The 26,768-nt window shown below is 35.5% G+C and overlaps 3 protein-coding genes across 5 annotated transcripts in view; 2 read left to right on the top strand and 1 right to left on the bottom strand.

Moving 5' to 3' along the window:
• The first annotated feature begins 327 nt into the window (after window positions 1-327).
• On the top strand, window positions 328-18,331 carry LOC654984 (E3 ubiquitin-protein ligase goliath). Its single transcript, XM_961453.5, has 8 exons — window positions 328-1,042; window positions 11,147-11,279; window positions 13,786-13,903; window positions 14,183-14,254; window positions 14,306-14,388; window positions 14,439-14,535; window positions 14,837-14,986; window positions 17,351-18,331. Exons 1-8 carry the CDS (start codon window positions 526-528, stop codon window positions 17,591-17,593), a joined length of 1,413 nt encoding a protein of 470 aa, XP_966546.1. The 5' UTR covers window positions 328-525; the 3' UTR covers window positions 17,594-18,331.
• LOC103312839 (uncharacterized) lies at window positions 18,326-22,000 on the bottom strand. Of its 2 annotated transcripts, none has more exons than XM_064358834.1 (7): window positions 21,653-22,000; window positions 21,399-21,606; window positions 21,232-21,351; window positions 21,073-21,178; window positions 20,650-20,975; window positions 20,438-20,604; window positions 18,326-18,718 (listed from the first exon to the last, which is right to left on the bottom strand). In XM_064358834.1, the coding sequence occupies exons 1-7, from the start codon at window positions 21,767-21,769 to the stop codon at window positions 18,536-18,538; spliced, it is 1,227 nt and encodes a 408-aa protein (XP_064214904.1). In that variant the 5' UTR covers window positions 21,770-22,000; the 3' UTR covers window positions 18,326-18,535. The 2 variants fall into 2 exon arrangements, with proteins under 2 accessions (XP_064214904.1, XP_008192743.1); XM_008194521.3 differs by having other exon boundaries at window positions 21,229-21,351; window positions 21,653-21,993.
• A 601-nt stretch (window positions 22,001-22,601) lies between these two features.
• Window positions 22,602-26,768, top strand: part of Graf (GTPase regulator associated with FAK) — a 48,696-nt gene continuing 44,529 nt past the window's right edge. Inside the window, exon 1 of one of the 2 annotated variants that reach the window (XM_064358828.1) lies at window positions 22,602-23,041. In XM_064358828.1, coding sequence (XP_064214898.1) covers window positions 22,882-23,041 — 160 coding nt within the window. In that variant the 5' untranslated portion in view covers window positions 22,602-22,881. The remainder of the gene's footprint in view (window positions 23,042-26,768) is intronic. The other variant, XM_064358829.1, reaches the window with a different exon arrangement.

Here is a 26,768-nt window from a genome sequence, read left to right as displayed (position 1 = left end):
AATGATTAATATCGTGAACATACATAAAATAACTTTTCCAAGAATATCTTTAAATTCGCATGAGCCACCGTTTTTCCCAGAGGGTGAATAATTACCCATAATTAAGTACTTATCGCAAAATTAACTCTGTGGGTGTAGCAAACAATTTATTTCAATAATCTAAAGAAGTCATTATTGTTTGTTGCTAAAAACATATTTTTCTAAGATAATGTCTCGTCTGGCTTTTATTTTAACGAAGTAATAAGTGGCTTGCACCTCCTCATCGAGTTGGCAACATCGGGACCGAGTGCACAACTCCCAACTCCAAGGAAAGTCCACCTGCGCCGAAGCAGGCGACCCACCGATAACTGAAAACTCAATCTTTCTCATTCAGTTGTGTGGAACACTTGAGCGAGAGGGTTGTGGAGCCCCAGCCGTGCGCGAGTTCGTCGACTTCACAGGAAAAGTGCTGTTTGAACAAAGAACGTCACTTTTCAGTGTGGAAAGTGCCCCTCCAGCATGAATGTTCCCATCTAACCCGCGACGATGTTCCCCAAGTGTGTTAGTGGTGCAAGCACCGTGTCCCAGCTCCCCAAACTGTTCTTTTTGTTCTCCGTTAGCCAGTTGGTGTCTTCTTCAGCAGTGCCCGAGGACTGGGTGTCGGGATCCCCCTTCTCGCACTTCGCGCCGGACGACAGCAGGGCCGACACTTTCACGTCGGCTTACCTGAACGTGTCCAACGATGGAGTGCGTTGGGACAAGACGGAGGTGGGCCGCTATGGGGGAGGCTACGTGGGGCCCGCCTTCGGGGTGCTGGTGCACGTGGCGGCCGAGAACAACCCCGACGACCACACCGGGTGCAAGCTCCCGCTGCACAGCACCAGGTCCAATCGGAAGTTGCCGCCGCCAGGGGAGCCCTGGATCGCCTTGATCAAGAGAGGCCGCTGCAACTTTGAAGTGAAGGTCGAGAACGCCTTCAGGAGCAACGCTGCGGGGGTTCTGGTCTATAATGATAGGGACTCCGCGACTTTGGACAAGATGAAGTTGTCCAGTGACTCCGGACGTAAGTCTAAATCAATCTCGGGTAAAAATAGGCGCTTTCCTGCGACGACGGTATTTATAGCCCACGCGTGTTTACAAGTTTTTTCGAGACGCGAGTCGGAATTAATTAGAAATATTCGGTTAAATGGGTGATACGCCTTAATTAGGTGAATGAGAGGATGGTTTTTGGGCTTCAGACTGGCACCTGAGGTCTTGGGAGCGCTCGTGCGGTCATTCCGCTCGACAGCGGGTTGTTGATCCTGTGAAGTGGCTCTTGCAAACACTGAACCATTTGGTGAATGACAAAGACAGGAAAAATCTACGTTTTGCGGTTTAAAATCGTACAGTTTTGTTAAAACAACAAACCTGACACACTGACATTATTAAAGAACGATTTCCTCATTTTTTAAAACCAGTACTAAAATATGTTTAGAATAAAAATTCTAGGCAAGGATTCGTTTATAAGTTTAGGCAATAACGCCAAGGCAAATAAAAAGTTGCTTTTTTCCTTAAATACGTACATATGGAATTTTTCCCACCTATTAGCTGACAATAATAAATGTTGGACAATAATACTATTTTAAAAAAATGATTATATTCTTCAATATTTTTCATCTTGAGATAAATTTTTGAGTTTACATTACTGAATAAATGAAATGGTACATACATACCAGAGTGGTACAAATAATACGAGCAAATACAGTGGTGTCCCGTTATAACGAACTCAGAAAATGCATCAAAATCAGTTCGTTATATTCCAGGTTCGCTAGAAGTGGTAAATGTAAAAATGTCTTTAGCAGTTACAAATAAATGAGTATTTATTGTTGAGCAAAATGGAGGTGATAGTAGAGTTCAAAATAGTGAAAAACAACTCAACTTGGTTAATCCGAATTTTTATAGTTTCTGAGAATAAATTTGGCACCAACAAAAATTTTAAACAAATCTGATCTCTGAGCTTAGTTCTTCAAAATCTATTACACTGAGTTGAAATTGGCAGAAACAGCCACAGAAAAACAAGTCCTGCCATAAAAAAAACCCGCTGATTAATCATGTAAACTTTGCAAAAAAGTACTCATACTCAAAAGTTGCAAACCTAGTTAATATTGCGTTTTTTGACAAATTTTTAGTCGCTCAAGTGGAGGTTGCAACCTCAATATCTCAAAAAGTAGTAGAAGTTTGGATAAAGCGCAAATTATTAATTTTGACTTTTTTTGAGCACTAACTATCATAAAATGTTTGTACACTTATTAAATTCACACTGTAATTATATTTAAAAACACACGTTTTCACCGGTTAAAATGTTTCAGTTACGCCCGGTATTTCAGTCCTTGGGTAAAGTCTTTGGTAAAAAAACTAACCGATGGTAAATGTTACCTAAGATTTTAACTTTGGATGCGTATTTCAGTGCTTAACAGACATTGGCTTAAATTTCCAGCTTTTTGGCAACACCGCACTCTAGGATTTTAAATGTGCATGCAATGTTGTTGTTGAAAAGTAAGAATCTGTTTTTGATTTCTTGGTGATTTCTTTATTGTTTTTTAAAATGCAATAGATATCCACCGCACTCATGTTTCATATATCAAATAAATACAACGCTACCAAAACAGCTAAAAACAAGTCGCAGAAAGTGCTAAAATTGCGTGATATCTCGCGAAAAAATAGGTTACAAAAATAACCCTGAAAAAAAAGTTGGTAACCCGACACATTTTCTTTGGTAAAATTTTAATTTTGGTTAAATCCTAACGCCAAACTAGGTAAATTGGTAACCAAAATATTTTTGGTTTAACCGTCAACTGAAATATCGGGCGTTAGTAACTCAATAATATGTTTATCATTTAACGCTTCCCTTGCTGCTTTGTTATTATAAACCTTTCACATTTCCCAAAATTCGGAAAATTGCATCACATTTTAACAAAAAAGTGCTTGAAAAATAGTACGTTATAGCCGAAAGTTCGTTATAACCATGTCCCACAGTACTAATATTTGGAGAAAGACGAAAGGGCAGTGTGAAAACTTCTTGGTCTATCACAGTAATAATTATTCTGCTATCATTAAATTTTTTTTTTGAATAAAGTTATCTTGTGTTATATTAACGTCTCTCAAATTTTGTCTTACTCTGACAAATAGGTTTTTTTTCTAAAGGGTTGGTTTCACCAAACCCAGCTCAACCATCGAAACAACTACCGAAAAGTTTTAACTTTCACATAAACTTTTTAAATAAATGTGACACTTGCTGTTTCACCAACTACAGTTAGAATTTATCAGATACAACTAACGAGTAAGGTAGAGCTATTCTGGAGACGTTTAAAAGGGAACTTTCCAAACGATCGTGTGAACGAAAAACTGAATTTTTAAGAAATCTAATTTACGGTTCCTTTGAATACAGCTCATTTGAAAAATTTAAAACATTTGAAACCGGATTTAAACGAGTTAAAAACTCAATTGCTTTAATTTTCTATGAAAAAACTAATGTTGTGATGACCTCAGCAACAATATCCATCGTAATGTGAAGAAAAAATTGTGTCATATAAACATAAAATGAAAAAACCTCATATTTTTGACATTTTATTTAAAAAATAAAAAGTTTTAGTTAAAAACCAACACCCATTTGAAAAAAAAATTCGTGGAACATTGTAAATGACCAATTCCATGTTGGAATTGAAAGACTAGAAAAATATTGGGCAAAGTGCGTTGAGCTAAATAGAGGCTATGTAGAAAAATAAATACTCTTCTGAATTAAACAACAAAGTCTTTCATTATCAAGCAGAGAATTTTTCCTACTGCTCTCGTATTAACAAGAAAACCAGAAAAATACATCAGTTTTAATTAACTTCTGATAGAAGCGTAATTTTCTACAAAACGCTATGAATTTTTCCGTGAAGTGAGGCAGATTAGCGAATTCCGAGCAAACTTTCAGATAATTGCACTTAAATGTTTATATTTTAACAGTTGTATGTAAATAGAGATAATGCTGCCATTTTTATCAACACAAGCGACCAAGAATAGCATTCCCGCTAATGTCGATAGCGGAAACCCACCAAAATGGGAATTTTGTGGCGGAAGATGCGAAGAATCGGGGTAAAACTCCGTAAAGCAGCTCCTTATCTTTACGCTCGTAATAATTATAGAAGGGATATTAGTAAACAAATATTTACCGTAACTAAATGCAAATAGCGTTGCTGTTGAAGCCGCTTGTTTACTTGAGCGGCTATTTTCGTCACAATCGCTTGACAATTTTATACCTACCATCACGTGGTTTTGCATTTTATAACCCTGGCCTTTGGTGTATTTCGGAAAATCCGGATTTGCGCCGAAACACAAATGTCTTTATTGCCCTTAAGGACGCTTGTTAAATATAAATAACACTGTTCGGACCGAAATAAACTGATTTGCATAGGTCAGAGTCACATCTGTCACAACAACAAAATAAAAATAAAATACCATTAGGAGCCGAGAATTTTCTCTAATTCCCCACAAGTTGTCTTCAAAATTCACGGTTCGTGCGATTGGCAAATTAATGAAAGTGCAATACGTTTAGAAAGTCGGGGTTTACGAGAGTAAAACAGCTGATAAATGTGCCCGTGTGATGGTTAAAAACTAATTTACTGTTTTTGAATTTGAAAAGGTCGACACCATCGCTACCTGTGCGAGTATCTCTTTGTTATCTGAATGTGGACTACCTGGGATCACCGGATTTGTTGCAACAAGAAGCTTCATTTCAGCTTCCTGTTGTTTACAATCCGACAAGGAGAAGTTCTACAGGGTGAATCATGTCACACAACCCCAAATGATGATAAAATCGTTTGCACAACTGTCAGTTCGACACATCTGAATCATCGCGTATCGGGCAAAGGCTGAGTTATTTCGATTAAATTTTGTTTGGCTTGAATGTTGAATAATTCCCATTCCATTGTAAAAAATGATAAAGGTTAAGGCCATGTTATTGTCAGTGATAAATGAGGCTATTCTACATCCGAAAATAACTGTGTCCTTTTTAAATGAATTGTGTATTAAATATCTTTTCCGCAATTTTCTTTCATCAAACGGTTCGTCCTTATTGTTTCAAAGCATTACCATTAGAGAAACGATCATCAAAGTGTTTCCTTTGTCAATATACCCGAACAGGACAAAAACGGCAGCTGAAAACGATCGAGGTCAACAAGAAGTGATGAGGTGTGACAGATTAGGTGGAGGATGCTCACGTCCTACTAGCCCAAGAAAAACAGAAAGGATAATCGATAAGTGACCACTGCCTTTTCAAAAACTAATCAAACAAAATTCGAAAACTCGCCTATTTTCTGGCTAATTAAATTTAAAGCGAGTGGACCGCTGGCTGCTGTTAATTAATCCCAGTTGGGATTAAGGTATTGTTTGGTGGACGAACGTGGGCTATCCCACATAAATAAAATAACTTGGTATCGATTGTCGGTATCTCTGGCCCGGAAATGAATAATGTGTTGGACTGCAGCAATTACGCTCTGATCCAGAATTTTCCAAGAAACCGTCTTGCAAATCACCGGAAAAAAACACATTTTATGATGCTGCACATGACACTTTCTAAATCCAGATGCTTCGGGGTTTTTTGTCACTCGATCTGTTTCTAAATTAATAATTTGCAGCGGTTGCCACGTGGTAATGTGCCAAGGGATGGTCAAAAAACGCGATATGGGGGCCAACGCAGAGGCGCCATATGTCTTCGTTTAATTAAATGGGATTAAGTGGGGCGGTGTTACATTTTTAGCCACCATATCGCTGGCTTTGCCATGACTCATGTTATCTGCATTTATTGTATAAAACATTAAACATTGCGGATTCAAATATTAAAAAGCCAAGTCCTGTGTAAAAATTAATTAACTGACTCACTGCTAGTTTTTTACAAGGAAATCGTTTTATACAACGCAGTTTATGCTAAAATGGGACTCGACGTCCAGCTCTACACCCCGTATTGATTTTGCTACGCCACTGGGGATGGAATATAAATAACACTATTGTGAATTTAACATTTTAGTCATTAATTCGAGCGAAAATATGACCCCAGTGATTGGAGAAATTTGATGAGAATAATTATAACTTGGCTGCTAATAACTTATTTGGTAAAGTTGTGCACAAAAAGCAAATACAGACATCTGGCCTTGATTTTGTACACGAGAATTTATAGGTGGGATTAATACTTATGGAAAACATTCTCGTTATCTTGTCTATTAGTTCGGTAAAATGAGAATTGGCCTAGAGCACAAATTAGTATTGAACCGATTTCAAGGGCAACGTTTGTTAACATTGAGGTTGTAAAAGAGGGAAGGAAAGCAGGAATATTTCCAACACCGAAATAAATATCCAGTTTTCCACTTGCGAACAAGGAGGAAAATAGAGAAAATTAAACGCATGAATAATAGACGTAGTTCAGTGAAAACATAAAAATTGTTGCTTATTTGCCAAAACTTGCGAACATTTCTAGAACAGTTTATACTTTAATAAACCAAATTGCTTGAGCTAATTGGTGGGCATTACAGCGGTGATGTTTGAAGAATTATTGGTTCAACTGGTCATTAAATCAAGCCGGGCAAATTAGTTCTGATTGAATGATGGTTTACTTTTTGGCAACACTTTGCCGTTTTACTCATTCTTTACAAAGTTGTTGGAAAGTTTGTCACTACTATATAAAGCCGTCTTAAAGGCTGACATTACATCATACACACACACAATAATTAACTATATCCTTCAAATATTTCATAAAATGAAAAAAACCAACAGAAATGCTGGCGATGACAATGGCAACATTAATCTTGGCGCTTTAATTAAACGTCTTTACATGTTGAGGCAATAAGAAAGTTGTCAAAGGCTAGATTTTGCGACTTTATCCAGGAAGTTGAGCGAAATAAGAAAGTTTATAAATTTAATATCTAGGAAGGATGTACAGATTTATTTGTAAAATCGCCAGTTCGGTGAAACTGAAATTAATGTATTCAGCGAATTTGTCCGAAATACGCTTCCTGGAGCGAAACCACAAATCCTTCAATTATTACGAAAGTACTCCACTTCACATGCAAAAGTAAAACCTAAATTTTAATTAACGAATTTCGCAAAAACTTGTCCTGGGTTAAAATTGAACAATGTTAAATTATTACATAGATTATGCGTATGTTTGTGCACTTGGTGGTTTGTAATGTATAAAAAAATAAACGGGGCCTGTGGTCAATTTTAAATGTTTCAGACCTTGATAAATTTTGTGTTTTACTTTTTCACTGCAAGTATTCCGACATTTTTCTTATTGTTTATCGAAACGAGATTTCCGACCTTCAGTGTGCGTGTTCGCTGTTACTAGTCCGAATTGAAAAATTTTTCATGGTAAAATTACCATAAAAACAACACGACGCATTGTTTTCTTTGGCATCCTTGCTTTGTCACAGAACTTCCTACAAAACCACTTAGTTTAGATTGAATATTTCCAGCATTTAAATTGACCACGATTTGGCCTTCTAGGCCTTGGAAAAGTGCGTCTGACGGATGCGCTGACTTGTTCTCGCTCCGGAAGAGATGTGAAATAAATTCCGTGTTGCAATGCGATCGATTCATTGAAGGCGGACACAGTGAATGGGAGAAAAAGGACTTGCTTTTAAGCCGAACCGTGGAGATAATTTGTCACCGTTAACGTGGGACAGATTTAATGAATAAAACATTCTCACATCTCGTTAGTAATTCGACCGGAGTCAAACAAACAACTATAATATATAGATCGGCCAAACTGCGAAAATATGGCTGCGGGATTTAATTCAGAGACAAATACACTGATAACGAATTTAATTACGCTGTTTTTCAACAATTCGCATTTTGCGACGAGCTGATCCACTTTTACAGTGTTCTATCAAAATGCTTCATCATTTTTATTAATTGTCGCGAAAAGGTGACGACGCTCCTGCCAGCATGCTGCACTAAATCTCCGGTTTTTTAATGAGAGGAGTCAACGTTCCCAAAATTAGGATGATTTTTTATAGCAAAACAACTATTTTTATCAAAGGTGAATGACTGCACACGATTCGTGATGCTTTTACAACGGACCCCAGCAATAAATACGTGTGGCGCAAAATAAATACACGTAATAAGTTTCGCAAAAGTTTATAACGCTTGAAATTTTTACGATCGTTTGAGATGCATGACCTCGTGACAATCATTAAAAGTGCTGGAAATGACAATTTTTAAGGACGTTTTGTTTATCAGGCGGAAATAGCGTTGCGAAATTTCTCTAATTCAGTGTTATATTTATCTATCGTGTATTGACTTTACACTGATTGGAGATATTTTTAGGTATTAATTGCTAATCTACGCGGATTACGACAATAGAGAATTTGCTGTAAAGGTCAACATCGTCGTTAAGATAACTACAGTACTAAACTTAAAACAAATAAAAAACAAATAAACAACTGAATTTCCGCTCATGATGAATGTAGCCTGTTGTGAATATCAATCATTTTTACAAATAAAATAATCGCCTGGCACAACTTTTTTGTTGGGTGACGCCAACATCACATGACCATCAGCTGAGCGGGTGATTGGTCCCGCCCTGGGTCACGTGCCCGAGCCACGGTTCAATTTGAAAAGTTAACCTCTTTACATTTTCCCGCGAAATTTATGTTTGATATTTATCGCATAAAAACGATAATGTATTCAGCTTTGTTTGTGGCGTTTTGATTAACCTTTGTTTACTCTCTGGTAAAAGTAAATAAATAGAATTTGTGTTTATAGATAAAGGATTAGTCTATTATCAATCAATTAACTGGGGGACTGTTCGTTATCAGCCAGTATAACTGTCGAATTTGTTAGTCAAATTCTGACCCAAAATTTTGGAACTTTGTTTAGTGATTTCTCAACGTTGTTTCACTAATACGGTAAAGCAAATAACAGTAAACTATTTATTATCTACTACAAACAGTAAGAAGTGACCAATGCTGCAACCTTTATATTCCATTGTTTGTATGTGCATACCGTTTAATCAAAATAAACAAGTTTTATGACTTGCGGTCTTAAGTTGACAATACCACAATTTCCACCGTCATTAATTAACATTAAACTATGAAAAGCTCCAATAAAATGAGGAAATTTTGTTGTAAGTGCCGGTAAGTAGGTAAAAATTCCCCGAGCAAGGCCACTGGAAAAGTTTATCTCGTAATCTAACCCCATAAAACTTTATTCTGTTTTCTCTCGAATGATGGTTTTCACCGTTTTAATGGCCGCGTAATTTTTACTATGGTTCCTTGCTATGAATTCTATTTAAATGAGTAACCGTTCTAATCGAACCTTGCGACCTGTTGACCCGATTTGTGGTATCAAGTATAAAATACGCGCCGTATAAGTAAATCGAGTGCATTATTACGATCACGTAGCACCGTTCTATCTCAATTTTTCATTTCTTGGTTTTCATGGAGCTCCATTATCAACACTACAACGCCAAATGTGCTGTTCTCTCGGACGTAACCCGCATTTTAATATAAAATTTATTTTTCAAAAAAATAGCTTCAATTAATTCCCTCTGATCGTCGTAACGTGAAAACTATTGAAAAAAGCTGGAATTTTCCGGCGTTCCAAGATGCACATTAATTTCCATCAGTCGCTTTGTTCGAAAGATGAATCATTTTTCATTGTCCGCATACTGAAGCGCGGTTTTGGTATGGGCGACGCCTGGACTTCTTCCTTATTACGCCTTTGTCCTTGCGGCCTTTTTCGACCGATGAATATCAATCAAAGTTTAATAAATCGCTTTGCTTTCTTAATGAATGGAGGGGCAATTAGGTCGCGTTTGTAGCTTCGGAAGTGTGTGTTTAAAGTGAAATTGTGAGCAACTCTTTTATCCAAATATTTAATAGTCGAGCGAGGAAAGCCCCAAAGGCGCTAACGCAATGTTTGTGTTTTTCTTAATTATCGGGCTCATGTAAATTTGCTTAAACGTCAATAGTTGGTCCGACTTGGCTTCTAACGGTTTTTGTGCAATGCTGGATAAGTTACATGAATTTCACGGATGAAAGCTTTGCACGAGAAACACGATCGGCTTATCCATTGCTCAACTAATTTAGGACACGGTGTACTAGTTATTGTAGGGAAAAACTCAATTCAATCAGAGTGTGTCGGACTGAGCCTTTTAATTATTAGAAAAACAAACAAATTTCGTTCAAATAACGAGCTGAATACTCACAGATACAAATCCCTGGCTCGTATTATCATAACCGGTATCTTAGATTGATTTCAAAACTAAACATTGAACGTCGGCTCAAGTCGTGAGAATGTCAGATAAGAGAATTGTTGCTATTTTTATTCACACTGAGCGAATTCTAGAATAAACTGCCACGTGTTTGACTTGGGGGCTGTTTGTATTTTGCACATTTTGCAGCGAAGATTTATAAATAAATAGGTAAATGGAGTGGCTGGGAAGGTCGCTCATTTCCGTTCGATTAAAGCAATTATTTTATTTAGAATACAATGACCAATAAATAATACAAAACGTATTAACTGTGTTTTTGTATGCCAACCTTTGCACTTTTCAAAAATCTTCCCCCGAATGCAAAAACTACCAAACTTTATCATTGGGATTTCTTCTTATTTACTTTATAATAATATGTCCAATTGTTTGCCTTTAAAAACAAAGATAAGCAGTATCTGTTGACCTTAGCGAAAAATAATTGTCGGAGACCATGTTTTGGCATCTCGAAATAACTTCGTCCTTAGTGAAAGGACAAAAAACAGTTGAGTTGAACAAAACTGTTTCAGAATTCTGGATTTGGGGACGGTGAAGTTTTCCAGTTTTCGTTAGTGCCAGTCAAAGTCCACGACAACATTTAGTTTTTTTGTGCATAACGTGTTAATTATATTCCATTCCCAATTATGATGTTCGTGAAAATTGAATTTTATTTTCAGCTGGTCCCACGGTTCGTTGCATAACGCACGTAAAGACTGATTAAAACGGGAATTTGCCGATTCGTCCCATTTTGAATCGCCGGTTTCTTTGTTGGAAATTAAAATCGCATCATTACATGACATTTGCGCTCACCTATCGATTTTCCCATTCTCATTATACAATGCACACCTTTTTAATTAATTGACCCATCACGCAATGAACATTTTCTAATTTTGGTTGCAGGTAATATAAGCGCCGTGTTTACCTACAAATGGAAGGGAGAAGACTTGGCCAGGTTGGCTGAAAATGATTCCAAAGTTTACATTCACATCACTATTGCGAGCCACACGTCCTCACGGACTGCCAACATCAATAGGTAAGGCAATTTTTTGCGGTAGGTTCTGGTGCCAAAATGAGCACGCAAGCGTTTGATTTTTGTACAAATTGGACGACCAAAGCCCGAAATGTGTAAATATGGTCGAGATTGCGCTTCTGAAATTATATTCTAGCGCTTTGCATGAATTATTCCCTCATAAATCATTCGCAAAGTCGCTCTAGACTGCTTTAATTAAAACGCTAATTTTTGACGCCCTTTTCTGGGATTATTAAGAATTGTGTACCTGAACGCGATCCGGCTGGAATTGCGGCGGCAAAAAATTTAATTTCATAGTGATATTGATTGAAAACGTGACACAAGATTAATGCGAATTGGATATTAGAATTTATGGCTGAAATTTACGTCATAAGGATGTCTGATGAGTCTAAGACAGCGCGGGATATCATTTGGGCCATAAATTGGAATTGTATCATATCTGTCTCCTGCACTGAATTGTGAGAGAGGAACAATAGAAACTGAATTTAGAATAATGGTTTGCGCCTTCTGGCCTTTTTATTTATCCACGTAATCTGTTTACCGATATTTTATTGTACCTAATCTATTAATGAGCATAATCCTGCAGAAATCAATAACCACCACATGCAATGGATGGGGGAATTTTTCGGCTTGTGGTTGCCAATTAAGGAATGTGTTTGCGTTTTTTAATATTAATAGAGGAAATGGGTGATGATGAGCAGCTTAACAAAAACATGAGTGTCAGTAGATAATAATTTAAACCAAGCCTGGATAATCTTATCTCAATTAAATCCCGGCAATTCGGCCAGATATTACATAACTACAAACAAAGTAATCGTAATAAAACGATAAGACCTTAATAGTTAAATATTTTTTTGTTGAAATCGGCATCGATTGGCGGCCCTTCGATCGTCCAGCGCTCGCCTTGAACTCTGTAATCTCTCAAGTTGGATTTATTTTTCACGTTTCTGGTAAAATTCATGCAATAAACCCGAAAGCGGAGATGCGGAACGTCGTAACCCAACACCAAGTGCATTCGTAATGTGGAAAAATTCGTTTTGCCATCGCTCGAGACAGTTTATTTTTCACCTTGAGTGTCTTTAATCTCACAGGTTTGCCTTCTCGGAGGTGTGGACCGTCGCAGAAGGCAACCGCTTCAAATGAACCGTGAAAATATTAATGAAGCCATAATTGTGTTCCGAGTTTTTCCGCACCCCCTCTTTTAATTGGCCGGTTTGCTGGTAATTGTCTCGTTCGTTACCCATTTCTTCCGTTGGACGGGGCAAATTGAATTTTGATTAATGCCATTTGATCATGCGATGTGATAACCATTCAACTTCCTTTCAATATCGCCACGAAGGCGATTGCTGGAAAATCTCTCAAAGTGGTTATAAAACCTGTAATAAGGCGAGAGCTTTGATTTTTGATTTGGAACACATAAGCTTCGCTCAAACACGAATGGAAATTATTTGTGTGGGGGAATATAACGAGGCATTTAGAGTCGGTTTTTCATGCGATGACAATGCTGGCGCGGATTCCTTGGGGGAAATTATTCTTGTAAAGCGAACGACACGATTTCGTCGGGTTCGCAAGTGGTGCTGCTTATTTTTCACCCAATTTTGTTCTTTCCTCTAAAGTTTACTTCTTGACAAATGCGAAATGATGAATTGAGGTGCCAGATGACGTATGGCCCCAATATTTCGACGTAAACAGGGAACTTCACTAAATCATAATTTGAATGTTATAAAATCGCCAGCACTTGCTGTGCTTATCCCTCGGGTTATTTTTAATAACCGGGAAGATGTATAGCGTTGCAGCAACGTGGATTTTTGGCTCTGCGTCCTAAATGTCACATTCTTCCGCATAGGTTGGTATCGATTGTTCTGGCTAACGCGTTTCTGGGTTAAGGATGCATTAAAATTGTCCTTTTGTATTGACAACAAAATACCAAGCCGAAAGTCAATCCTTGTGAAGAGCTTAGTTACGTAAATAAATCATTTCATTTCCGTTTCCAGCTGACGGAAGTCAAACCTTCGAAGTGTGGCAGACTTATATCAGCTGACTTTCTATTAGAGGAGGTCGAATGTGGCAAACGATTTATATAAAACTTATTAGATAACAAGGCCAAGAACGAAAATTTCGCGGACGGACGGACGCAAAAACTAAGAGATTAGTTCGGGGAATTTATTGATCTAAACCCGGAAATACCTGGGACAAGGGTTCGAATGAAGGCGCTTCGGTTAAGAATCCAGAAATTACATCAAAGTTCAAGTGAAAGAGTGGCCTTTTTCAGCCAAAGCAATTAAAATATCGCCGGTTTGTTTGCGCTGAATCCACTTGAAGAAATGGAAAAGATCAGTTTCCTCAGGAAATCGGCTCCAATTTCAATGAAAGGTTAATAGTCTAATTAGACGCATTTATTATGAGAATTAGAGCCTGATTTAATTAATAAGACGCGAAGGACGGCCATAAAATTTTATTACATGAATAATGTGCTAATTGTTTGTTAATTTTTATTTATTTGTTCCAGAACATCTGTGTTATTTGTCTCCATCACGTTTATTGTTTTGATGATCATATCCTTGGCGTGGTTGGTGTTCTACTACGTGCAGAGGTTTAGATATATCCACGCAAAAGACAGACTGTCGGTAAGTAAAACAAAAAACCACTTCCACCGATGTTTTCAAAGTAAAAGCATTGCTAGACAAAAACAACCATTATCGCAATTTTAAATTCATGTTTTATCAAAACGATAGCAAAACCGGTTTAATTGTTCAGGCAAAGGGCTTGAAAACTGTCTTGGGACGAATCCGTTGTTTCATATTCGAGAATAAATATTAACTTTAAGCGTCGTTTAATACGCAAATCGTTGAAATCTCCAAGGTTTTGTAGTAATTTTAGTGATCGAGCGGTTTAATTTTTTGCAGCGAAGACTGGGAAATGCAGCAAAGAAAGCGTTATCTAAAATCCCAACGAAAAACATCAAATCCGAGGACAAAGTAAGTTATTCCCTTTGTAATCCAATTCAGACGTGTGATATCTGATTCTAGGAGGTTCAAGGCGACGGGGAATGTTGCGCTATTTGCATTGAACCTTACAAAATATGTGATATTTTACGCATATTACCTTGCGGGTGAGTGATTTAATTTCCTGTGAAATAAGAGTCTAAAAAGTGGTTTGCAGTCATGAGTTCCATAAGAGCTGCATTGATCCTTGGTTGCTGGAACATCGAACATGTCCAATGTGTAAAATGGACATCCTCAAGCATTATGGATTTGTGGTCAGTGTTTCCATATATCCAAACAGCTATACCTACTAGCGATAGTAGCTATAGTCATTTCTGTGATAGCACATTACTGCCTTTCTCCTTGTAGCTACTTTGTTTGCAAAAATGCACTTTCCATGGTGGAGGTAAATCGTATTTTATTTAGTTTTAGCTTTGTTTGGTTTAACACTTCATTCTCATAAGTGCATGTCGATGAGAAATGTATTATCACAGATCGCTCGCACTAACCGGCTGTATCGCATTCATCATCAACTCCTTGTACGAATCGGGGGCGCTAACTAATTTGCTTCAACAGTTTTCCGGTAGTCAAGAAAGCATCCTACAGATGGACGTGGAGGAAATCGTAGTGTTAGACTCGACAGAGAGTCGTTCAACTAGTCCAAGAAGGGGCGGCGGTATCAGTCCTTTGCCGGAGATACGGGCCGTTGTCATCGCTGACCGTCAGGTACAAGACAAACATTCTATTATTAGCCGGGGAAGTGACAATATAAGCCGCAAGGTTGCCCAGACCTTGGACACACGCCGAATAAAGCTTTCCAATTTAAATGAAATTACCGATTTTCAGACACTTTAGAAATGGGGAGACTAGGAAGACATTCATTTCAATTTCTAACGTCATGGTGTTTTTTACTTTTAATCTAAATCTCTGGGTCTAGTCTCAGACATAAATTAATCACCTAAAGACGTCACGAGCGAGTTTGGAAATTTTAAATTATTCGCGTTTTTTGATTTTATTGCTTGCACTCCGGCGTACCCTTTTCTGTTACAGGGGACAATAAATAATTAACCAAATTTATTTAATTTTATCAAATGTTGCACAATTTGGAAAAACACCTAATAAACAAGTTTCGAATGAAATTATTTTAAATTAGTGACTACAAATAGTATTTTTAATTAATATTATCGTTCCCTTGATTTCTAATTATCGAATAGCGAGTTAATATTTCAATGAAATTTCCAATAATTAAGCTCAATCTCGCTTTCAGATTTAATAATGTTTGATGCGGCGTCCGTTGATTATAATTTTTTTAATTTCTGGCAAATAGGCATTTATTTACATTTGTATCATTCTGTTATTGTTTATTTAGAAATTTTAATAGTTACACGTGGCTTGACGCATTAATTAAAAACTGGTTTTATAAAGAGTTTTTTATATTAATTTAATCTAATAATAACTGTATATATCCTGCAAAAATGTAATTTGTGTCAACTGAACTGGAAGCTGCTTATACTACAGGGTGTGTCAGCTAAAAGTGTTTTTTACTATAACTCAAAAACTAATAGTCGCACAGAAATCAGCGTTTGCTATTGAATACATTATTTTTTTCTCTATGTTTGTGAATTCTACACTTTTAAATTAATGCCTGGAACATTTAACAAAAAACAGAGTTTCATATAATCTCTAATAAACTCGTAGGTATCATAACTGTAATACAAGAAGCAACATGTGCATTAATTTATGAAAACTGACTAGAACAAGACACGTTTTCAACTACTATTACGTTGTTGCTACCACCAAAGTTATACAGGATGTCTCAAAATTGACGCCCGTGCTTTGGGAATTTGATTCAGGGGGTTAATACAAATCGAAAGTTAAGAGTAAACAAACTTCCAATTATTCTTCGTTATCGAGTTATTGATAAAAATGTAAATAATAAGCTTTATGCTGTCTTTCCAATTATTTATGTAACATAATTCATTAGTTGATGCTAGCGATGTTAAAATTCTTTTAATCGCTTTCTCTAGTGACAAGTATTATTAATTTCCTTCGATTTTGTATGTTTCAAATGATACGATACTACTGCATTAGTGCATTCGAGATTTTGTCGTTATGTTAAAAGCTTGGCTATAAGTTAGATGTGTGTATGATGGCAATGCCACTGCTGAGGCTATTATGGTAAATTTGTTTTAAATAAAATTTAATGTTTAAATTTTCAATTTTAGTTTTTTACTAATAACTCGATAACGAAGTCCAATCGGACAATTTTTCACTCTTTACTTTTGATTTGTTTTAGTTTCCTGAAACAAATCCCAAAAGCACTGGCGTCAATTTTGAAGCACCCTGTATTTATTTGAGCTTTTAGTGTTCCTTAACTACTTTTTTACGTTTTTTTGCACAAAACAACATCGCTTGTTCTCAAATGACACATGAAAAATCATTTTTGCGGCTACTCATTCGCAGATGGAAAGGGAAAACGCTGAATTCTGTCGATTATTGAGATGAGTAAAAATATACTTTTAGCAGACGCACCTTGTGTATGAGCTTTCCCCTCGTACTAAACTTGATTGTCGAGTTTAGTCCAAGGGACCACTTATTGAATCTTGGACAAGATCCGCTCCTTTGTGGTTTAACTATCGACAAGTCCGTGGCGAATCCAATCTATCCACCATTCCGCTCGTTTGTGGTCAACTAATCCACTTGGTGACTTAATTTAACCGAATTTAATTGAATTTGTCAAAGGGATTTTTCGCCAAATTAAAACGGAACCCTTGCTATTTACGAGTTGATTAAAAATAATCGGCGCCAAAACACACCTTTATTAATCATCATTATGTACTGTTTACTTATTGCAATCGAGTTTTGAGAAAATGGGAAAATATGAATAATTCAAACAAATTGTGTAAGGGATTTTTGTGGTATTAATTAATCCCGGAGACCTTTTTCGTGAAAAATCAATAACTTTCAAACCGATTTGCATAGTTAGTTCATGACTCAGGCCGTAATTGTCGGTTTATCAGTTGTTTAAATCAGGAGGTTTTATTGTTACATGTAGTTTTCCATTGATTGTGGTGAAATTTTGCGTTGCAGCGCCTGTTCGAGAGTTCGGCGGACGACGAAAGCAGCAGATCTTCCACCCCTGACGAAATGACTCCGAGTTTATCGCAGGCAAGACAGTACCCCGTCAGACAGGACCTTTGCGTGAGCTGTATAGCGGCAAAGGCGGCCGCGGCCCTGTCGAGCAGCCAAAGCAAGGAAATGTCAACTTCTGACGAGGAACAAGACTCCAACCGGCCGGTGCTTTCAGTGAACAATCAAAGTGATGATAAATAAGACAGTTTTCTATTACGGTGGTGCAGCAGTAGTCGTTAGGACTGCCGAAACTTTGTGATATATTTCTAGTGGTTAAGTTTTTATTTTGTCCAATACGAATAAAGGGTGCTTTCGTCCCAAATACTAACAATAATTTATCGTTCGCTAGAATTCATATTCTAGTGTAAGTAAATAGATCTCTCGCGACGAGTTGATTCCAATTTTCCAAGAGATTACATCCAACTTATTGGGCTTGGGAACTCAATCAAGACTCCTGTTTTGTTTGACTATTTGTTATCAAGCGAACGAATGACGCGTTTCTGAAGGATAACAAGCTGTTACTTTAATCGAAAATAAATTAGGAGTTTTATGATTTTGCTTCGCCCAAGCGTGACTTTAGTATGAAGCGACGTGCTTAATATTTAAACTACTGTTCGCAGTAGTGCTTCCAATTCACATTGTTATTGTCTGCTGGACAATGTTTGTTTGTGGAAAACGAATTTTCTTCTATAAACGTTATAATTACAATACAAATCTTAATACTGTGCCTTGTAAATATCTACATTTGTGATGTACGTGATGCCCCGCACGATGTAGGTATGTGAGCAGTTTTGTTATTTATCTGTGATTGTTAACGTTTGTTAGGGGCGTCGTGTATACTTTTTCTGAGACTTACAACCGAGCATGTACTTCATCTTATTTTGCTTGTAAATATTATGCTAAAATTGAAATTGACTGAATTAAAACTCTAGATATGAATCAATGTGTTTTATTGTTTTGATTACAATGTTATGTCACGCGTTAAGATTGTTAAATATAAAAAATATACATCAAGAAACGACTAGAAGGAGACTAGACCTCTTAATTAAGATAATATAAAAATATCAATTGCATCACATTGAAAATAGTTAGGCAAACACAAACCAAATTCCACTGGCAGTAATAAAATAAGTCAGACTTGTTTTAAAAATAAGTTGAAAAACCGATCACTTCGTGAATATTGAAACTAGAAGTTATGTAAAATTTTCGATGGTTTTTTGTCTCTCGGACCACGATGTTCGTAATTGGATGTTTCCCAATTATGACTCTTTTTGCATATTCCTTGATTGTGAAGTGTTTCCACGAGGGGACGTGGTAAAAATACACCTAAAAAACAATGAAAATCGGAACTACGGAGGATTAAATGTTAGGAGATACGACCCCGCGTACAAATCAATCAATTTTTTTTTAATTATGAAGAATATTTCAAAAATGTGACGCATGGTAATAAACAGCAAACAGAACCGTTTGTATTGGTGTAAAAAAGAATTGATCTCGACTAAATAAATAATAAAGGCTTCAAAACCATTATTTGAGTCTTATTTAAAGCACAAACGTCTTGCAAGAGATTGTTTTTGTAGGATTTCTTTCTAGTTTTTATTTTTCTACGTCTTACTTTGAACAAACATCAAACGCATCTCCGAAACCAATTTAATTTTTTAAATTAACTTTGATGCACCAGTAAATGCTTTTGTTTTATTAGCTGCATCTTATTTATAACAAAACCGCAAGTCCAAAAAACAAGTTTTTCTTCAAAATAAAGCCGTTTGAAAATTTTCAAAACAACCCAAGTCGTATCTAAGAGAACAACCATTAAAAATCAATTTTTAATAAGGTAATTCTTTAATAGTGTTAAAAGTTTCAGTGTGAAAATTGTCTTTTTGACCTAAATAAAGCGATTCCTAAACAAATTTGGTTGTTTTTTTGAGAAAGAACAAGAACCAGTCAAAAATTAACATATAACTCATATAAACAAAACAACTGCGAATATCGATGGTTTTGAAAAAATCCCCTGAGGAACCCCAAAAAGGTGGCGAAACGTTGGCAATAAATTATAAAACCAAAATAAACTGCATGTCTGCTTTCACAAAAATTAATTACATCACAATCAAATTAAAGTAACAGACGATGAACACTGATTCTAACAAAACCCCCTTTAGTTACAAAAATAATTCCCGGAAAATTCCAATAATTCACAAATAATTCAGGTACCACCACAGTTTTAATAATTCCAAATACAAATACAAAAAAACAATACAAATTGATTTGTGTTTCAGTTGAACCAAATAATCAAAATCGTTTTAATTTTATTTGTAAATAATCACAGAATACAATTGAACATAAATTTTATAATTTCATATATTTTTTTTAATTTTGTGTATTGTACAGATTGGGTGTAATAAAGTAATTCGCTAAATTGTTTATAGCTTGATTTAATCCGTGATCTCAAAGACTGACTACACTTAACTTTACACTAGCATAATAAAACTTCACTTACATTTTAACCAAATTATTCCAACAATAATTATTAAAAGCGTAATCATTCGTGCAGAATTATAGACTAACCCGTTTTCGTTCTGTTTCCCCAAAAATAGAGAACTGTTATTTAACGCCTTTCTTGATGTGAATATAAACCCATAGAACTAAATCTTTGAAACTACCAATTTTGAAAAAATGGTAAACAAAAAATATGTTTGGCGGGTATTTATTTCCGTTATTAAAATTTCAAGAACGTTTAACGATTTTCACAGAAAAAATGTTATGAAAGATTAAAGCGAAAATTAAAAAATCGATTTCGTTGTACTACAATAACAAGTTATAAAACAATAAAGTTCGCATTGGAACAATTAGATTTTTTTAAGTGTTCAATTTTCCGATAAAAACCAAACGTTAAATATGGTCTCATGATTTTATTTTAAGGAAACTTAATTCTCTTTAACTCCAACTTTTTTTTTGGACAAAAACGTACAAAAAATTGAGTGATTTAAAATCTCGTTCCGCCTTCAGACTTTAGTCCTCCGTAATTAAAATCAGAGTTGTACTTACAATTCCTGTATCCACTCCTAACACTAGTGTGTTTCCATACAGACATATACAAGTGATTGTTGCTTCTAAAACTTCAGTCGTGTTGAACAATTTTTTAACATATTTGGAGCCCCCTTCCAACATAATTACTTCCATGTATTCCTTATCTACTAAATTTTCAGCCCTATCTGCACAAAAACATTACAAAAATGCAACGCATTCGGAAAACTTACACAAAACAATTATTATATCATCCCTTAATATATGATGGGTTTGTTGTGAAGTCAGCGAATTTGGTATACTACTAAAGTTTAACAGACACTTCTCGTGATATTCAGACGCTGGTAGTATGTTTTTGGAAACGTAATTTACTTTCCTAACGTCATTACTTATTAATATTGTACAAACACCGTTCCACATATTTATACAAGTGATGTTTTTGGGTGAGTACACTCGCGTGAACCAGGTTTCTTCCAGCAGGCGCCCATTTGAGTTTGTTAATTTTTCTATAGTGAGGCGACCTCCGTGTTTTTGGTAACAAATATAATTTTTGTAAATACTAAAAAATACAGACCCCTGATAGTCAGGCAACACAAAATACAAGTTGAGTGGCCAGATTGTTATTTAAAAATGAAAAAAAAAAAACAGATAAATACCTGTGCGACACCACGTCTTCTAAAATTAAATGATTGTAACCATCTCCAAACAAATCGTCTATTATTATAGCCTTGGAGAAAGCTGTGACAATTTTTAAAATAGAATCTAAAAAATATCGACTTGTTTTGCTTCCGTATTGTTTTGGCATAACCTACCACTATAAAAAAACGTTACTTTGGACACCTTCTCGGCCTGATGGCGTGTTATAACAAGGGGCTTCCAGTACTGGTCGTAAATCCTAACTCTACCATCCTCAGAACCCACAGCAATATATTCCTCTAAAAATTATTTAGTGACAAAAAATAAATTACAGAATTGTTGATACCAAAAACATCAATACACGTTATTCTCGGTATTTCCGCGGGGCTTAATACTGTCTCAAATCTAATATCGTGAATGTTTTGCCAAGTCATCCAATTTTTATAAATATAAAACCAAATATTTGGCTCTTCTTTGTTGTAATGGATGAGGTATTGTGTCAGCTCTTTCTTGGGGATCTCCTCATGACAACACCATCTCCACAATGGAGTTTTCTAAACCAAACAAAGGAAGTGTTAATTGTACTTGGGGGCTACTCACTTTTGATAAATAATCCACTAAATCGCCCCACAGTTTACAAACATTTCGGGCGGTGAGTAATGTCTTGCCGTCACAGTTTATTAAAATTTTTTCGAGAATCTCAGGTGGTAGAGCCATTTGTTGTCATTTATAAACTAAAGTCTGTGCGAGGTTTAAAAATAACCTCTTATTTTTTTGACATTGCTTTTTGTTTTGGTTTTTCACGAAGTGCCGGTAATGCAGACCGCGTCCGCAATTAAAAAACGGACCCACTGGGCCCGTCTTACAAAATACGCTAACCAAGTGCTATCAAAGTATTAACAAGACAAAACGGGTCCAATTTACTTGAAATTATGCCCAAGTTTGGACAAAAGTATTTTGGATTACAGACTCCTGTAATGCTTTTTGACAGTTGCCGGTATAGTGCGCACACGTCAACTGCGTCTCAATTTGAATTGGTTATCTGGCGCATGAGCCCCAGTTATTGTAGATCCACAGGTTGTTTTTCACTAGCGGCTAGCCCTTGCCGGTCTACAAATGTTCGCTCAGTCGAAATGTTGCGAGCGAGGTCGGAACAGTACGAACGGAGACCATAACGGACTTCTCATTTCAGCTGGGCTGGTTAAGTCTAAAGAGTTTTCTGAGTATTTTAAAAATAATTACATTAACAATCGGCATTGATGGGCATATTGGAATAGTGGTTTTTATGGAAATATGTTGCGCGTGGCTGGGGCTTCGCCCCAGTTAACTAAAAGGAAACAAACCCCACGACCAATTAAACTCGAAAACGTGGAACTCGAAACGTGGAATAGTGTTTATGTTTATGAACTGTACGCCACCCTAGCTCCATAAAAAAACACTATTCCACGTTTCGAGTTCCACGTTTTCGAGTTTAATTGGTCGTGGGGTTTGTTTCCTTTTAGTTAACTGGGGCGAAGCCCCAGCCACGCGCAACATATTTCCATAAAAACCACTATTCCAATATGCCCAGCTGAAATGAGAAGTCCGTTATGGTCTCCGTTCGTACTGTTCCGACCTCGCTCGCAACATTTCGACTGATCGAACATTTGTAGACCGGCACGGGCCAGACGCTAGTTGTTTTTCTTCCTCGCTATTCAATCCGGTGTCTTTGTGAGTGTGGGATGTGTTTATCCTCCTGTTTACGGTACAATTTCTCCGTTATAATGTTGTGTTTTGACATTAGTGTCGAATAGTCGCGAGTTAAAGAGTGCTAAAGACATAAAGACACCATGGGGGTCGGTCTACCTCCGCTGGAATTCACCGAGTGCATGACAGACAGTCCATATTTTCGAGAAAATTTACACAAACACGAGCGCGAATTAGAAAAAACTAGTCAACAAATCAAGAGGATCATCAAAGAAGTCAAGGATGTTCTAAACTCGGCTAAACGTAAGACGGGGGGTTAAACGGCTTTGGTGTGATTACATCATGCGAAATTAATTTATTAGAATCGATACAGTGACAGATTTCCTCCCCCGAGTTCCGCTCTGTTGCCTCCCTCGGGTAATTGCCGGTTAATATTTCAAGGGTAGTTACAACCCCATTACCGATTACCTTATCAATCACCGCTTTGTGTCAAGTGGCTTTTGGGCCTACCGCTCACTCAAGCTTTTGATAAACGCCTCTCATGTATCAAAGTCGTCTCAAAAGCCCACGTATAATTTGTCTCATGTGCAAACACTATGTTTATTCAGGGGAGGATTTTTCCAAATAATTTGTTTGATGGATTTTGGGGCGCAGTGAACTCGTAATCGGGTGCAAATGTGCGCAAAATTGACAACACCTGAGAATTATCCAAACTATGTCTTACCTAATTAATAAATTTATGGAAAAATCGGACATAGTGCGAGAATTTCAAGTCTCAAAAAACTGAACGAAGTGTTAATTATTTTGATAGCTTTTTAGAGTAAAAGCTCGAAGAGCGAAGGTTTTGTTTTCACTACTGGAATGTGTGTGATGGCTTTTTGTCTAATATCAAAAATGTGAAACATATTGTGTAAACCGTTGTGTGCTTGTGAAAGTAATTAGCAATTATAAAATAATTGTATGTGCAGATCTCTAATTTCAATAAATTGGCAAAAAATCAAAATTAATCTATATTTTTTATTTACCTGTGGGAAATTGGGTTTCCAATGTTGATTTTAATTATGTATTTAGAGTGATTAAACAATTATCAGTTTGGCAACACAGAGTTGAACAGACTCTATCGTAATGATTATTTTTTGATTCGATTATAATTGCTTATAATGCAAACACAAATATTTGTGATGTAATATTTGGAAGAATACTCATATCATGTTGTAGAAAGTCCTGTGATGTCAATGGGTGCGCCTAGAAATTGCGACTTTAATTAAACAATATTGTCAAGCTTTAAAAAATGCTATTTTAATCCCTTTTAAACTATTAGAATTTTTGGAATAAAATAGGCCACAATTTTAGGCTTTTTTGGTAAAGAAAAATTCTATGTTATCATGAAGTCCATATCATGAAGTCCACCTCAAATGTTAATTTTTTTTTCATAAGCCGTAGATACTAACTCCCTGCTTCATCTAAAGTTATTTTAAAATATACAGCGAGTTTCGGAAATGACGTACAATACAAGCTTATGTTTTTTTTAAATGGAACACTTTGGGAACACTTATATTTTTCATTTTTTATGAAGTTTTTAAATGTTTTTTTAATGATTTTGACCTAAACTTTTTTGCGATTTTGCTTATTTTTTTTAAATAAATTGTTTTTTTTTGACAAAAGCACACTTTTTAAAAAGAAATATTACACAATAAATTCCAATTCCAGAGAAGTAGGTCTCCTCAACACTTTAAAGAGAAAAGTTCAGACTTAATCCGGTATCATTTGTTTGTTAAATGTGGAATAACTTGAAAAAGTTAAATGGAACATCTTCTTTTTTGTTTTGTTTTGAACAAAAACATTAAATTTACTTATAAAAAAATATTTGACTTAAAAATTTAATTTCAGCAACAATGCAGATTATTCATGTGCATTGTCGTTAGTCATTACCATGGTAAACCATACCTTAACCATTGTAACTTTACCACGGATCATTTGTTGGAGTTTACAGGGTGATTCGAAAGTGTCGGACATATTCTCGTATGGTGATTAAAAATGTTCAGATAATCACTAAAATGAAGTCAGAAGCAACTTTTTAATTTTTTTTCTTTAACAACGGTATCGATTGTTGTTTTCTTGTTTTCTAGGATCTCGAATTTAATTTATTGTCGCATTTACAAGTTTTTTAATTGTATTGCACATCATTACACATTAATTGTTGTTTTATTCGACAGGTTACTGTTTAATGTTGTGAGAGCTGTCGTTTCCGCTAACTAAAGTCAAAAAAATAACTTAATAAATAACTCAATAAATTAACTTAAAAAATTTATCTTTAAAAAAGGCTCAAACAATTTTTTGTCATAGAAACTTTTAAGTTTGATGTTCTTATGAGCACCCTATATTCGGAGATGTAAAGATTCGCCATAAATACTAAAATTTTAATTATTTCACTGTAAATAAAGACAAATAATGGCCTAAGGGTAACATTAAGGTTATATTATTAACTGAAAGTTACACTTTTTGACCACTGAAACAATAGTTAATAATTTTTACTAATTTTTTAAATGTTAAAAGTTAGATATCTTTTGAGTAATCACTAATTAGCAAGCAACACTTAATTTTTATTGTTTTTAGATAGACAATTCCATTTAAAATTTAGGATAGGATATTCCATTTAAAATTTTTCAGTTAGTATTCAACTTTTAAGAAATCTCTTAATTTTTTAAAGTTTAGGTCAAAATCATTAATTTTAAAAGCTACATCCAAAAAAGCAAAAAAATGTATGTGTTCCATTTAAAAAACCATAAGTTTGTATTGTAGATCATTTTCAAAACACTTGTATATTTGAAAATAATTTAGATGAAGGAGGGGTTAATATCTACGGCTTATGGAAAAAAAGTCATTGATTTACTAAGATTTAAAGGTGAATAATGGATTTTGCTAATGCGATGGGACACCTGTATTCTGGTTTCAGTACCCAAAAAAACGCATCAGTTAAAAAAATGTTATTATGAAAAGTGTCAGCTTATGTTAAAATGATTTGCCAATTAAGTGACGAAAATACTAAATAAATTTAAAAGAAACAAAAACCAATTAGATTAGTAGGAGATCCGAATTAGGGTCATTCTGGACCGATCTGCTTACCGGATGAAACTTATTTTTTATCAAATATAATATCCAAAATGAAATTGAAAATTATTTACAGGATACATTCTTCTACTCGGGCTGTAGGGAAGAAAGTTTTTTAGAATGCGGTCACTGCTTTATTTAATTTAGAATTTTGAAAACTTAAAAAAAATCTAAAAAAATCTAGTACTCTTTGTAAGTTATTTCCCATCAACAAGAAGTGTTAAAAGGAAAATAAAATATTTTTGGTCATGAAGTAGACTCTTGGGAATAAAAAATGGTTCTTATTGTTGATGGAAAAAAATTTCAAAGAGTGATTTTTATCAGATTTTTTTCAGTTTTCAGAATTTTTTTCTGAATTAAATAAAGTAGTGACCCCATTTTAAGACTTTCTCCTCTAGAGCCCGAGTGGGGTATCTAGTAAAATAATTTCAAAAATGTTACTTAAAACGGCTGTAAATCACTGCGGAAAATGATTAAAATTTAACTCTTTTAGCTCCGTTAATCCTAGTCTTGAAATTCGAAATATATTCGTTTGGATATTATATTTGATAAAAAATAAGTTTCATCCGGTAAGCAAATGGGCCCAGGACGACTTTAATTCGGATCTTAGACTAGATGGAGATGTCTAGTTGCACCTCACTAGAGTTGATAATGACAATGTAACAATTTTGAAACGAAAGCTGAAAAAAAAACCTTTCTCACTGAAATGTTTGTACCGAAATGTGGCACTAGATTTTGTCTTTAGGCCACATTGATAAGTGGTTATCTGTGTCAAAAATGCAAAAATTACTGTTTGAAGTTTGAGCGGCTGATGTTTGCTTTGATAACAGTTCATTTTTATCGCAGTTATTCATTGAAATTTGCGCACAATGCCACTCGTACTCGTATTGTTTCCAATTTAAACCTATTGCAAGTGCAA

Source organism: Tribolium castaneum, chromosome 9 (genome assembly GCF_031307605.1).
Source record: "Tribolium castaneum strain GA2 chromosome 9, icTriCast1.1, whole genome shotgun sequence".
In the NCBI taxonomy this organism is placed as follows: domain Eukaryota; kingdom Metazoa; phylum Arthropoda; class Insecta; order Coleoptera; family Tenebrionidae; genus Tribolium; species Tribolium castaneum.
The sequence above is the reverse complement of the archived record's forward strand: the minus strand, read 5'-3'. Positions and strand labels throughout refer to the sequence as shown.